Raw genomic sequence first — 15,215 nt, forward strand, 5'->3', positions numbered from 1 at the left:
CCTCATCTTGCCTTCGTGCTTTCTTTTTTCCAGGCTTTGTTCCAGTTATCCCCAGAAGCTGCTGGTCCCTGTCTGGATCACCGATAAGGAGCTAGAGAACGTGGCTTCATTTAGGTCATGGAAAAGGATCCCTGTGGTGGTGTACAGGTAAATGCAAAACCAAAGCAGTGCTCTCCCCCAAACCCACAACAGCTGCCCTCTTCCTCGTAGTCTTGTGCCGGGTATTGTGAAGCCAGGTTAGCAGAGCATGTGTACAGGGCTGTGGAGCTACGGGGTGACAGCAATAGTGGCGTTCTGGTCCTCGTGCTGTGTATTCCTTTTGCCTCCTACCTGAAAATGTGCTGCTCTCAGGACTCCTCCTTCCAGCACACGCATCAGCCTCTCTAGGCACACAGTCTGCGACAGTAGCGCAGGGTGTTCTCCAGAAGGGAGAAACAACGTTCCGGTAATTGCTGCTTCTTTCCTGCTTCCAGTTAGCTCTGAAGATGTGGGTGACTTTCCTCCTATGGGAGATGGAGCAAGAACACTATGTCAAATTAAGGTTCTCTTTCTCTGAGTTACAAAACTTTTTCACAGATTGGTACTTGCCTAGCTGCTACTTTGAAAAGAAATCTCAGCCAAAATGAGCCTGCTGTGTGGCCCTGTTCTCAACTAGGTGTTCAGGCCTGGACATACCTTTTAATACCCAAGTGAAAATCACTTCTGTTTTGACTGATTTCTGAGTTTGACAGCATTTAGGTAACAGAATGAAGTGTTTGCATGTGGCTGAACTCTGTTGATTCAATAAGTGGTAAATATTCTATACAGGGGGATGCAGGAGGTTAGGCAGTAAATAAAGCAGGGCTTTTCAGGGTAGGGGGGTGGTTTCTCATTAAATGTGTCTTCTGGGAGACTTGACATGTTTGAAACAAATGGGATGCTGGTTGAATAGGTGCACCCAGCCAGCGTGCATGTTGTAAAATGTATGTTACAGTTTCTAGCCTTAGACTCTGTGTTAGCAGTTACTAAATCCAAATATAAAAAGCTTTGAAAATATCAGAGCTGCACAGCAAAGGACAACCCTGGGAAGTACAAAAGCCAGGAAATAAAACCAGTGAATTTACACATACCTTAACTCTACACCTTCAAGTTACATGGTTTGCTGTTAGATGCTGGCAAAACACAGTGTATTACTTCTTGTAGAAGAACTAAATTCTACAGCAGAGTAATAATGAACTCTACTTATCGTATGGAGCCTTTCCCTCTCTGTAGCCAAGTCAGCTAAGAAGTTAATTGTATTTGTGATTACTTTTGCTAAAAATGGCTGGGTGCTGGAGACAGTCCCAGTGTGCCTCCCCACCCGAGGGCAAAGCTGTGTCTTTTTGCTACTCTAACAATTATTTTGTTCCTTGCTTTATAATATCACTGTAATGGTACCCAGTAATTTAAAAGCTGAGCTGCAACCCTTTGCAGCCTGGGATCAGATTAGAAGATGCTGACAAGTGATGTTACATATGGGCAAGCATTTGTCCCATCTTGTATCTCTCGTTTTCATGCATTCTTTAGCCCTTGCCCCTGAGATTGAAGTCTTTTGGCCAGGAGGGTCCATGAGGGCCATGGCTGCTTCTGGACTGCCTTGTGCTGTATGGAGGGGGAAGAAATGAAAAGCCTCATGCTCAGCTCCTCCTCCTCACTCATAGCTCAGGAGAGAGTGGACAAGTGGGCTCAGGTACATGCATCCCAGGGACTCTGTAACCACAGGACTGTTTGGTAGACTTCAGAGCTTTTGGAGAACAAGGCTGAATTCATTGGGTCACAGTCAGGTCTGTAAAACATGACACCAAAGGTACCACATTATCAGTTTTCTTTAATAAAAGTATAATTTAGCTTTTAAGCAAAGCAGAAATTCAGGTCTCCATCTCTGAGTCCTCAGTGGAGATGCACGGTAGAGATGCAGGAGCCTCCAGGCACAATTCACTTTTAAAACAACACAAAGGATGCAATTAATTATTTAGCTGACTACAGAGGTAGACAGGCATTGTATGTGAGCCGCTCCTCGTTATTACTCTGTCTACACAGCCACCTTCAGAAGACCTTGGGACTAAGTTAGCAAGAGAGCTCCTCGCAGATGCTCAGCATCACCTTTGCCCATGTTTGTGCTGCAGTGGCTGTCAGGGAAGTGGTGGGCAAACAGTGGATATTGCTCCAGCCCCATGGCTGAGCGCTGGGTCTCAGGCTTTCAGATCATGCCAGAGTGAGCCAGGAGCTTAACCCAGAGACTCAGGAAATGAAACCACTTGTATACGTGCATCTCAGTTGAGAACCTTTAGGTGACAGCTCTGTAAACCCTCTCTCAGCTCTTTCTTGTGTTTTCAGCTAAGCTACTTGACTTTGCATTGTGGATGAGCCCTCTTATGGCCAGAAAATAACAGAGAGGGGACTTGGGAGATATTAGTTGATGCTTTCTGGATGATTGTTGTGGGTTAAATGGCATGTACTAACAGCAGATGTGCTCTAACCTTGGCCCTGAATGAATCTGGGAGTAAAAGCTCAACTGATAAATTACAAAGGCACCTCATACTCCAGCTTTGGATTCTGAAAGGGTCCCAAGTCATTAAGACTAAAGTGAGGATCCGTAAGAAATAATTTTGTCCACGTAAGCTAAAACACTATGGCACCATCTACCATTCCAGTTTCAAAAAAGGAGCTTTTTTCTTTGAGGAAAACCTCCAGAAAAATCCCCAGGAAGAAAAGCCCAGAAATGCTTCATATGCTTGAGCTGGGGAGATTAGCAAGGGAATGCGGAGTCAAGCTATGGCTGCTGCCCTGACCTGGGAAGCTCATTGCAAGCTCAGTTGTGCTTTTGTTCATCCACTGGCACCTGCTACACTTTCTGCTTGCTGATGACTTCATGCTCATTGATGCTGGTCATATTTCCTTGTGTTTATTGGCATGTCATAATGTGTCTTGAAACTGGCTACCTCAAGGCCATCCCCTGTGCAGCATTTGTTGCAGTACTGAGAAGTTTGTGCCACCAAGAAGTTTTCTGAGTTTATGGTAACTCTTTGGTAATGTTTGTAGTATTGCATTAAGCAGGCTACTGCTGACTTCAAGTAGTCTACACAGCTAAACTCTTTTTCTACCCTCTGCACCCCAAAACAGTGCCATCGCATCCAAACAGCCTGTTGGGAGCAGTCCCTGGCACAGCATCTGCATTTCCCAAAAACGTGCTCAGGCGCTGTCTGGGAAAGTGCTGGTTGGCACAGGCCAAAAACTGTGGGTGTGCTAGCAAACAAGCTTGGAGGATCACAGGCCGGCGCTTAAGTCCACACCTTGGCTCTGTTTCATTTACTAGTATAAACAAAGCCTTTGCTGCTGTCTGCATTAACCATCCTTGAGTGATCCTGAAGACAGGAATAGATCTCCTGAGAGTGACTGCTCTGTAAGTCACCTTGCAAAACAAAACAGCAGCAGAGGAGGGCACTGAAAGAAAAAGCACCTCACGGTATTTTGACTTAGCTGAACATGTGGAAGTCTTCAGTTTAAGGTCTTTGTCAGTACTGTCTATGAGGTGTCATTAACGATAATACATTTTCTGTGTTTATTGATAAGTTGCCTCAGGAGAATAAGGGGACCTTGTCTTTGGGAAGCAAAATCATTCCTGCAAACTGCAGTAGCTGCTGGCAAGATACTGTGCACCGCTGTTAGAAGGCATTCAAAGCCTCAACTCATTCTTGGTGTGCTGCCTTACAGCAAATAACAGGAACAGGCACTGTCATCCTCTGTGGAACAGCAGAGCCCCTCATAGCAGAGTGGGATGAGAAAAAGAGATACCTTCAAGAGTGCTTCTAATAGCCCTCACTGGCAACTACACAGCCTTTGGGTGATGGGTTGAGGCTTGTGCTAGTGCACTTTAGGATATAGAGTGTTATGTCCCCTACTTTGCCACTGATGCAACTTTTTCAGAGCTGTTGATTTACAAACAAAAAAATAATACTTGGATGTGGTTTGTTAGGTGCTTTATCTACATCTTTGTTCTTATTCCAGCTCATCTTCAGAGAGGTGCTGCATGAGGGGTGGTGGGATAGGGAGGGGCAAGCACTGTTGTGAAGAACTGAGGTGTGGGGCTGTCCAGTTTATTATCCTGTCTCCCAAGAAGGGCCGGGCACCAGGAATAGCATCTCGGGGAAGTGTGACAAATGGGACAGGTATGCAGGTATTCTTTCCTGGTGCATCTTTGGAGCAGCCAGTGACAGATTTCCTACAACAGATATTCAGGAGAATGTGATTGTGTTTTGTGGTCACTTGGTGGATCTACTTTCCATGACTTTAATGTATTTTGGAACCAGTTTATACTTCCACATTGCACTGTGGCAGTGAGTCTGCTGTCTGTTTTGTTTGTTGTCCAAAAAATACTTTTTGTTTTTCTTAAATGTATGACGTGACCATTCCAGTGCTTGTTTGTGTTTCTGTCAGGGAAAAATAAGACTAATCTTCCAAACTCCCTTTTTTATATCTTTCATGACCTTTTATGCCTCTCATCCATTCTTGTCTTTCTCTCATGGTGGGGAGTTGTTTCCTATTTAAGTTGTCCCTATAGCAAAGCTCTTCTATACCTCAGATTATCCTTGCCACCTACTCTGGAGGTTTGGGTACTACATTATCCTTTTTGAGATGGATTAGTGAGAAATTTGTGTCGTTTTGAAGATGCGTAAGATGTGATGCCATAATATTTTCTGTCTTGTTCTTTTCCAAATAACTGCTAACACATCCTTAACCTTTTTGCTTCTCTTGAGCATTGAGCTGAAGCTTTTTGATAGCCCCACAGTGACTTCAAAGTCTTTGAGATTTGGCCGCTGGTTTGTACCGAACTGCTCCATGTCATAGCTGAGGTTATGTTTTGATCATCTGTAAATACTTTTCATTTATTAATACTAAATTTCAGACTCTATTTTTATCACCCAGTATCATGAGATCCTTTGCAACTTTTTCCAGACAGCCATAGACTCTCCCGGATAATTCTGTATCACCAGCAACTTTGTCACCTAATGGTCCATTCCCTTTTCCAGGCCATTTGTGAATGACTTGACTGGTGTGTTCATGTGGAAAATGAACACTTCTTCCTACTTCAGGCCTTCTGCCAGGTGTCAGTAAGCAACAGCCAGGGTAGGGTTCACATTTTAGGGATTGTTAATAAACACCAGCTCAGGCCTCCACCCAGAAACTAACCAGTCTGATGCTGAGTGAGCTAATCTTTCTAACTTACAAGTGATAAATGAAATGGTTTAACAATCAGTACGTACTTTAAGGGAGGAAAAAAAGAAAGAGAATGGGAGAGCAGAAGAGCATTAAAATAAATAATTATTACTTTCCCAAAGTACAACCATAATTATTTAAAGTTCTCCTCTCTGGTTTAATATATAAATACTTACCTATCTATATACAATAATATACATTTTATGTATTAGATATAGATAATAATATATATGTATGTATTACTGTAAATAAAAATAGAAAAATGGCTTGGCAGAGTAATGGCTAGAACAACCGGCAGCTTTCCCCTTGCTGCAGAAAATCCCCATTCATTTCAGTGGTAGTCGAGTCCCAGGGCACAGCCGTCAATCCTGGAGGTGACGTCCCACGAGCTGCAGCTGACCCCAGAGTTGCCACCATCCACTGGCACTGGCTGTTCCCGACAGCCGCTCCAGCAAGCACTGCAGTGACCTGCTCCTCTGCAGTCTTGTTTTGCCAGCTGTTCCAGCTCCATTAGCTGCTTCTGTGCTACTCACAGCCATCTTCTGTTCGTCACCACTGTGATGCGAGTGACAGCCTCCATGTCACTGCTGTTGTTATGAATAATGGTTATTTGAAATGCCCTGCCCCGTTTCACCGCTTGAATGCAAGATTAAATGCAGTAGATAAAGCAGTGAGGATGGTTGCACAGGTGCTGACTGTAGGTGAAGTTTGCTGGGGTTGTTCCTCACCGTTCCAGGGGGCTTCATTAGGCTCTCCCTTCCTCTGCAGACATGTGCGCAATGGAGCGGTGATTGCACGCTGCAGCCAGCCTGAAATCAGCTGGTGGGGCTGGCGAAATGCTGACGATGAGTATCTTGTGACATCTATTGCCAAAGCCTGTGCCTTGAACCCTGGAGTGAAGGTATCTGGTGGCTTGCCGCACAACGGGAGCAGCGACGGCAGTGAGGCCTGCGATGCTGACTTCGGTGAGACAGCTTACTGCCTTCCACTCTCTCCTAAGTGTGTGAATTATTTAGTGCTTCCTACACCCCAGTGTTGCTGTTGCTGCTAACAGGGCTGTAACAATGCAAGTTTTAAACCCGATATCCAGAGGGATAATCTGGGCCCTGTCACACCTTGACAGCGTGCAGTGTGTGGGACAGGTCTCTGGGCTCATTCACGGCCAGTGTTGGGTGGCACTGGAGGCCTGCCATAGGAGGGAGGAAGGTGCTGGGAATTCAGTCCATGCTGTCTCTGCAGACTCATCCCTGACCGCGTGTTCAGGCGTGGAGAACGCAGGAACTCCTCAGAAGCTGCTGATTCTGGATGCCAGGTCCTACACTGCAGCTGTGGCCAACAGAGCGAAGGGAGGCGGCTGCGAATGTGAAGGTACAGAGGGCTAAGCACATCCCGAAACATCTTCCTCTTGGATCTGCTGTCGTCGAGTGGGTCCTAGCGCACAGTTGGGGGTCGGGTCAGCATTTTCGTACTCAGTCTCTGGGAACGCGTTCCCCTTCTCACTTGCAAAAAACAAGTCCATTATTCCAGATATATCGCTGCTGGCCCACAAGGCTTTTGTAGAAAAACTGCCTAGCTGGAGACCAGAACTAGTGCTGTGAGGGCACGGCTAAACGAAGCGTATGGAGGCAGTTGCTGCAGTGGCAGCAGCTCTTGCTGAATGTTTCTGTCTCTGTTGTGTTCAGAGTATTACCCAAACTGTGAAGTCGTGTTCATGGGCATGGCCAACATCCACTCCATCCGGAACAGCTTCCAGTATCTGCGTGCTGTCTGCAGTCAGGTGCCAGACCCCAGCAAGTAAGTGACTGTTCTCTAGCCGAGTTCAACTCATCTGCCAGTGTCCTTGGGGTTTTTCTCTCCCTTTTCTTTTTTCCTATCCCAGGGTTCTACCTCGGAAAATGGAGGGATAGAAGAGTGCTCACAGTGCTTGAATGCTGCTTATTTTGATCCCTGGTAACCCAGAAGGGATTGTAGCACTGCCTCAGTGTCACTTGGTTGTGTGTGTCCTCTGAGGGTTTCTAAAACGTATCTGGGAAGAATTGAAATTAGGGGTTGGATTCTTTGCACTTAGTCCCAGGCTGGCTGGCTCCTCTTGAACATGTTTTAGAAAAGATTGATTTTCACTGAGGACTCCAAAAAGACTTAGCTTAAATTTTTTTTTTTTTTTTTTTTACACTGGATAGCTAAGCAACCATTTTCTTTCTTTTTGCACACCTTCTAGCTGGCTTTCAGCCCTGGAGAGTACCAAGTGGCTGCAGCACCTTTCTGTCATGCTGAAGGCAGCAGTGCTGGTCTCCAATGCAGTTGACAGAGAAGGGCGTCCAGTGCTGGTTCATTGCTCAGACGGCTGGGACAGGACTCCGCAGATTGTAGCACTGGCAAAGATTCTTCTGGACCCTTACTACAGGACCATGGAGGTAGGAGTTGTGCTATGCTGCTCTTTCATGTCTGTTAAAAGGCAGCTTTTGTCTCGGAGTCTCCGGAGAAAGGAGCAGGATCGCATTTGTCAATAAGCTTAGTGGTGTTTCAGAGCTACTGTTGTGGGTGTTGGGTTTTTCCATGTTCTCTTCCTTCCCTTTTTCGGTGAACTGTACCTCACTCCTCTGCCCAACTTGAAGTACTGTGGTAAATAACCTGTGTTCAAGGTTCAGCTGCTTCCTTACTCTTAATTGTGCATATTCTCTAAGCTGTTTATTGTATAGAAATAACAGCTGTTAGTTTGTGTTTGGAAATGTCCGATGTTCAGGTAGCTTCGCTCCCAAACCAAGCACCAATGTAGTCTCCTTTCCAGCCCTTCAGAAGTCCCCAGTTTGCCTGGCACTGCTGGCAGATGGGGCTTGCCTTGTCCTACTACATGTCTACAGCAAAGTGTCTGCAGTTAGTCTTTTCTTTTATTCACAGGGTTTCCAGGTGCTGGTTGAATCAGATTGGTTGGATTTTGGTCACAAGTTTGGTGATCGCTGTGGTCACCAGGAGAAGGTGGAAGATCAGAATGAGCAGTGCCCAGTTTTTCTCCAGTGGCTGGATGCTGTTCATCAGCTTCTGAAGCAATTTCCTTGCCTCTTTGAATTTAATGAAGCTTTTTTGGTAAGAAATGTGCACACAAACACCTCCCTATCCCTTACCAGATGTGAGCAGAGGCAGAGGGAGTGCCATTATATTTTACAGTGTTGTAGTTGAAAGAAAACAAAAATTGAATTCTTTAAAAATGGGAAAGTGTCTGAGCAGTGCTTGAGCTCTCTGCTGGCATTCCTGCCATACCTTGACTGTGTGGGTCCAGCCCTTCAGTTGTGGTATCTTGACCTGGTTCTGTAGGTGTGATGCTTCTGCTGGCTTCTGTTAGCTGCTTGCAATTTCCTCCTCCTCCCAGTGGGTGCTGCAGGCTCGGAGTGCCTAGCAGATTGCACAGCGAAGGGTTTATATTCTCTGATTTCTTTGAATCACTTGTTCTCCAGGTCCCTTTCTAGCCCAGTGAATTCAGACACCATCAGCAGCACTGTTTTGATTAAAAGCCTGATTTGCATATCAGAGCAACAGGAGTCTGAAACATTTAAAAAAAAAAATTAGGGAAATGATAGCTATTAATCTCTGCCTTATCAAATAATATAGGTTTGGGTTATAGAGGGATGGGTATGGTATCAGTTGACTGTTGCTTTCAGTTTAATCTAGGTGATTCCTGTTGCTATCCCCTCTCTGTCCTGCCCTGTGTGGCAGAGAGGACAGCAGCAGGGTCGACGGCTGGGTAGGGAGTACGTGAGCCATCCCAGAGGAGTGGAAGAGGTTTCCCCCATAGACAGGAGACACCATTTCCCAATGGCCCTGACAGCTGTTCCCCTTCTAATGCTGCAGGTGAAGCTTGTGCAGCACACGTATTCCTGCCTCTATGGGACCTTTCTTGGGAACAGCCCCTGTGAGCGAGAGATGCACAACATCTACAAGCGTACCTGCTCCGTGTGGTCCCTCCTGCGGGCTGGCAATAAGAACTTCCACAATCTTCTCTATATGCCAGGGTCTGAGCAGGTCAGTAGAGCTCCTGCCCAGCTCTCCAGGCTCTCTGCCTGGCAGGCACCAGGGACTGTCAGGAGAGACTGGAGCGGTTTCCTTTTGCATTCATCTCTGATTGTAAGTGGTTGTTGCAGGTGCTGCATCCAGTGTGCCACGTGCGAGCGCTGCATGTCTGGACAGCAGTGTATCTCCCAGCTTCCTCGCCACATCCTCTGGGACAGGATGATATGAACATCTACCTGCCCCCTGGATCTCAGAGCCAGGAGTTCAGCGGCAGATGTTTGGATAGGTAAGAGCCTAGCGCTCCAGGCCCAGGTTGCCACCTACCCACAGGCCTTCTTTTCCTCTTTGCTCATTGTAGTTCCTCTGTTTTACTGCTCTTGTCTTTCCTGTGGAGAGCAAGAGCTCTGTAGCATTGTCTCAGCCACTTGAAGAAGAACATGCACAGCTCCCTGCTGCACCTAAAAAGGCAGATGGTGGAGGCCAGGCTGTAGTGTTGTGCATTACAGCTCATGCTGCTGCACCGCCCCTCCCCACCCACCCCATGATCTGTAATTAGGAACATTTCCCTTCCCTCACCCCAGTTTTGACTGAAACGAGGGAAGTTTCGGGAGTTTTGTTAGGAGATTTGCTTTGCTTTTGGGTTCTAGATTACCAAAGACAAGATCTATGGATGACCTGCTCTCAGCCTGTGACTCCAGCAGCCCGCTGACCCGCACTTCTAGTGATCCCAACCTGAATAACCACTGTCAGGAAGTCCGGGTGGGTTTGGAAGCCCGGCACACCACCTCTGAGGGAGCCGAGCCGCACTTGGGCGAAGGCAGTGCGGTGGCTGCAGGAGAGACACGGCAGGCAGAGGAGCAAGAGGAAAACGCTCCCCTGCAAGCCAACAGCACTTGTAGCAGCTGTGCTGAGCACGAGGGGCATAGCAAGCAACTGAGCAGCTGGGCTTCTGTGCCAGCAAGCGGCGTCTCTCTGGAGGCAGAAAAGGGAAACAGAACATGCACGGAGGAACTGGATGGCATGTGTCCAGCTCCAAATCCTTCTGGACAGGAAAATGTTGACAGGGTTTCCACCAGTTCTGGAAAGCAGTTAGAAACCTGTCCCCAGGAACCTTTGAAGGCTATTGGCGTGGTGTCCAATGGAGGAGTCTGCCCCAAGAGAAACAGCTCCTGCCAAGACATTCCCAGCCAGGAGTCCCTGGCACCAAGTGCTCCGTGTGGGGACACCCCAGGCCCTGCCCGGGGCATCCCCTGCCTGGATGAAGACAATGGGAAAGGCGATGCTGGAAGGAGTGTGCCCTGTGAGGAGCCTGGCCGGCTGGGGAGAGTCCCACTAGAGCAATGGCGTAAGCCCATTTCACAGAGCCAAAGCAGTGAGTTCTCCTTCCTGGGGTCCAACTGGGACAGTTTTCAAGGAATGGTGACATCGCTCCCCAGTGGGGAGCCCGCACCCAGACACCTCCTCTCCTATGGCTGCTGTAGCAAGAAGTTGAGCAGCAAACCTCTGCGGACACCAGGCCTGTGCCTCAGTGGCCAGTGGTCTGCCAGAGAAGGTGCGAAACCCTCAGTCTGCTCTGGCCACATCGGCACACATTTTGCAGGCCCCACAGGGAAGCCCAGCCATTCGTGGCTACCCTGCCACCTGAAACAAGCGCCTGGTCCCAAGCACATGCCACCAAAATGTCCTTCTCCTGTGCCTCCTCTCTACCTGGACGATGACGGGCTCCCCTTCCCCACGGATGTGATTCAGCACAGGCTGCGGCAGATCGAGGCCAGCTACAAGCAGGAGGTGGAGCAGCTGCGCAGGCAGGTGCGAGAGCTGCAGCTGCGCCTGGACATCCGCCACTTCTGTGCCCCTCCAGCAGAGCCTCCGATGGACTACGAGGATGACTTTGTAAGTAACTGCCTCTAACACGCCAACTCTGGCAGCATGGCTCCAGCAGTGGTGGTCCCTGCACCCCCCCTCACACTGCCCTCTCCAGCCCACAGTTCTCACTCTCTTACTTTCAGAGTGGGTGGTTAAGATTGTTCCTATGTTTCCTCAGCCCTGTTCCCCTCCTGTCCACATGCTGTGTCCTCGTGCCACCTGGAGGTATCTCTGCTTCTTGAGGGCCAAGCAATGGCTCCTACACAGTCATGAATGCTTTACTTCCTTTGGTGGAGAGCTGTGGAGCCACCCATGTGCCCCCCACAAACACTGAGTGTGGCCAGAGCAGGGAATGCCCTTGACTGCAACTGAGGCAGCTGAGGGGATTTGTGACTTTGTCTCTTTGCAGACTTGTCTGAAGGAATCGGACGGCAGTGACACTGAGGATTTCTGTTCTGATCATAGTGAAGACTGCTTGTCAGAAGCGAGCTGGGAGCCTGTTGATAAGAAGGAGACTGAGGTATGTGTCCTGTTACAGCAGCAGGAGAGAATGTTTCTTTCCTGGCAGCTAGCTTTGGTGGTTACTGCAGCAGAGAGTGGTCTGGAATCAAGGCAGAGAGCAGCCACCCACGTCCTGTAACACATCCTCTGCATCCTCTGCTGCTGTTGTGTCCGATAGAAGGGGATCTGTGGGATGGGCTCTCTCTGGGCTAGCCTGTTGTGGCCCAAAGCCTGCACTGGGGTCCTAAGAGAGACCTAGTCATTGTGGCGTTACAAACTGAAAGCTGATGAGGATTGGCGTTTGCCCTAGGTCACGCGGTGGGTTCCGGACCACATGGCCTCACATTGTTTTAACTGCGATTGTGAATTCTGGCTGGCCAAACGGAGGCATCACTGCAGGTAAACAATATTATCGCTGTAGTTTCACTCTTCTTCTTAGCCTGTTTCTTGCAAACCTCACAAAATGCTTATCTGTGATGTTTGTTCCCTCCAGCTCCCAGGAGAAAGTTTTAGGTCTTTCCTTTATTCGCCAGGCCTTATAAGTTCCCTGCAGATTTCCATTCCACATTGTTCTTGTTTCTCCTTTACCAAGGCCTTTGATCCTTCTCCTGGCTAGTAATGCCCGTTAGTCCCTTTTTCATGCTTGCCACTTTTTAGCTTGCACTCGAGACCAGAGTATATACTTTAAGAAACATGTTGACAAGTCATAAGTACAGCTGGTACTTCACCCCTTTGTGCTTGCTGAAGTCTTGCTGTGGTGTTCCCAGCTCTCTTTTCACTGTTTTTCTTGCTCCTTGACAGGAACTGTGGGAACGTGTTTTGTGCTGGTTGCTGCCATCTGAAGTTGCCCATCCCTGATCAGCAGTTGTACGACCCTGTCCTCGTTTGTAACTCCTGTTACGACCACATCCAAGTGTCTCGTGCCAGGGAGCTCATGAGCCAACATCTGAAGAAACCCATCGCCACAGCTTCCAGCTGAATGCCAGACAAGAGACCTGTCTAAGCCCAGCCTTTTCTCTGATGGGTTTGAAGGGTGACTCTGCCTCCACTGTAATCGTGAAGGCCGTTGGTGCAACACTTGAACGCCAAGCTTGAATGCACTGTCTTCAGCAGTCTTACTATCAGTGTGGAGCAGAGGAGCTCAGATTAGAGAGTATGGTGTGTGTCCCCACTCTGGTACCAGTGGGCCCGTACATTGTAGTCTGACAACCTAGGGCTAAAGAGGGGATTGCAACCTCTTTGTTTTGTGGGCTGGGAAGCAATGTTTTCACAGATATTGCCTGTGCAAAGTACCCCCAAAGCAATAGAAAGGCATGTTTAGAACCAACTTCCCCTACAAAGGCAGGCTGCTGTACAAGAAGGAAGAGGGCAGACTCCAGGTGGTACTGTGTGCTTTGGAAGGGTCTCAGCCTGGAGCGGTTCTGTAGATTCTCTTTCCATGAGTGTGATTTGCGATCAGCTTGGTGAACAAGACTCACTAGCCATCACTAATTGATTTTTCTCTTGAGCGTTGAAGAGAAATTTATTCTGGCTGAAAACGGGCCGAGCAGATTTTGCCCGTTTTCATGCTCCGCTAGGATTGGTGAATGCATTTGACTTTGCCCCTGCCCCCCAACACTGCGGGGAGATGGGAGACTGGCTTTTTCACTTCTGCTCTGCCCGTCTGCTTTGTCTGCGATTGTGTCACAGCCTGGTGCTAACACAGGAATGGCACCCTGATCCTCTCCTGGCATGGAAACAGAACTCGTGTTCCTGTGTTGCTCCTCCTCCCCTTTTCTGCCCTCAGCTCTCCACTTTCTACTGCTCTTTATCCTGAAAACTTGATACCTTGAGGGTATAGGCCATAATGTGTTGTTTTACCTCCTGGAATGTGCTGTCTGGTGTATGTGAGGGTTTCAGTCCAAATGCTGCTATATATTTCTGTGCACTTAATGTAACCCGAAGAAGGGAGAATGAAGCATCGATACCAAAACGGGGGTGGGGAAGGACACTGGCTGACATAGACACTACGGTCTGTGCTTTTCACTTTAGGATGTACAGCCAAGCTACAGAGATAAACATGACATGTGGCATCTGTTCAGTGGTGGAAACAATCTCTCTGACTTGCCCCAGTGATACCTAAAATGCCTCTTGAATTTGACTTCTTTTTTGTCTCCTGTACAGTGGTCAAAGTTCAGAGTTGCCGACTTGTAATTGTCTCTCTACTTCCTCTTTAAACTAGAGAGCAGGAATCCCAACCCATTCTAAGGGAAAGGAACTGGGTTTAGAAAGGAAGGAAGGTTTAGAAAGAAGGTGGGCTTTTAATCCCTAGATCCCTTGGGAAGTATCCATCCTGCCTTCTTTCTAAGAAATCAGCGGATATTAATGAGGAAGAAAAGTTTGAAAGTGGGGCATTTCTTTGCAGAAATGCAGGTTTTCTTTCCAGCTAAATGAAAATGTCCGATATATTCTGCACCTCATGAGCTGAGACTTCATATGTGGGGGGAGGACCTGTGAGGACATTTGATCTACTAACAAAGCAAAGTACTGTACACTGTTGTGATCTCCCAATTCTTTTTGCTAATGGTTTGTCATCTCCGTCGGAGGGAATGGAATAATGACCCTTTCCTGCACTTTGATATGTCAGCCTCTGGTTTCGTAAATCCCAATAGTGCGAGCAAAGCTAGCATCATCTGAAGACCCTGTACTTACTTGGACTCTGCTTCTTTTCCATACTGGGAACAACCAATATGGCTTTGGGAAGAGAAGGCACCTTGCTTCGGATTCTCCCCTGCCTTGTACCTTGCAGTCATTGCCAGACATGGAAGGGTGACCATTGGGCTGGCAGAAGAAACTGGATTTGCTCCTGTTTTGCACATGTTGGAATGACTGCAAGCAATAAGGAAGCCAGAAACTAGGTACTCCTGGCCCTTCTGTTCAGGCCATTAGTCCAAACTGCTTTTAGCTCTTGTGAGTTTCAGCGTCACAATGTGCTGGCTAAAAACTCTAAAATCAGTTTGATAGCATTGTGACAAACAAAATGTGCTGTACAACTCAATACAGTTGAAATAAAATCTCTATATTAGTGCTGCTGGGTTGGGAGCCGTTCTTTCGTCTGTGGTGAATTCTTTCTTCTTGCACAGTGTTTCCCAGGCTGCTGTTACCTGCTAACTTTTCCCTTGATTAAGGTATGTTAGGAATTTAATATCCCTTCTCACAAATAAGAATCAAGGGTAGGACACAAAGCACCCTATGCTATGCTCTTCTGCTCTGAGGCCCTCTGCTCTCTTCCAAACAAGCCTCCAGCTGCCCAAGATACCAGCCCCTTCCAGCCTCTCCCATAATGACTTGGTGAGGAATTTTTCTTTTCCAAGGAAGAGCTGTTAGGCAGGATTCACTAGCTCTTCACCAATGTGTTTATACCACTTTTTTTGCTTGATGGGCTGTATGGATGTGTTCCTCTATGCAGGATGAGGGATGGGAACTGTTGTGCTCCATCAGCTTGATGTGCAAATGGTGATGCAGGTAAGTTACAGTTTGTGGTGGAGCTGGGGAGAGTCTTCTAGAAAGCCTGTCCTCAATTTAAAGCATCCAGGGATCTTAATTTTAAGCTGTTCCCTGGTAAACTA

General features: G+C 47.7%; 1 protein-coding gene across 6 annotated transcripts in view; it reads left to right on the forward strand.

Moving 5' to 3' along the window:
• The window catches only part of MTMR4 (myotubularin related protein 4), a 58,626-nt gene extending 43,953 nt beyond the window's left edge, over positions 1–14,673 (forward strand). For all 6 annotated transcript variants that reach the window (XM_069791560.1, XM_069791563.1, XM_069791561.1 and 3 more), the window contains 12 exons: positions 34–147; positions 6,004–6,200; positions 6,475–6,603; positions 6,918–7,029; positions 7,454–7,649; positions 8,134–8,319; positions 9,082–9,252; positions 9,372–9,526; positions 9,888–11,133; positions 11,516–11,626; positions 11,918–12,006; positions 12,409–14,673. In XM_069791560.1, the coding sequence (XP_069647661.1) occupies positions 34–147; positions 6,004–6,200; positions 6,475–6,603; positions 6,918–7,029; positions 7,454–7,649; positions 8,134–8,319; positions 9,082–9,252; positions 9,372–9,526; positions 9,888–11,133; positions 11,516–11,626; positions 11,918–12,006; positions 12,409–12,586 (2,884 nt within the window). In that variant the 3' untranslated portion in view covers positions 12,587–14,673. The remainder of the gene's footprint in view (positions 1–33; positions 148–6,003; positions 6,201–6,474; positions 6,604–6,917; positions 7,030–7,453; positions 7,650–8,133; positions 8,320–9,081; positions 9,253–9,371; positions 9,527–9,887; positions 11,134–11,515; positions 11,627–11,917; positions 12,007–12,408) is intronic.
• Positions 14,674–15,215: the final 542 nt, after the last annotated feature.

Source organism: Haliaeetus albicilla, chromosome 9, assembly GCF_947461875.1.
Source record: "Haliaeetus albicilla chromosome 9, bHalAlb1.1, whole genome shotgun sequence".
Lineage (NCBI taxonomy): Eukaryota > Metazoa > Chordata > Aves > Accipitriformes > Accipitridae > Haliaeetus > Haliaeetus albicilla.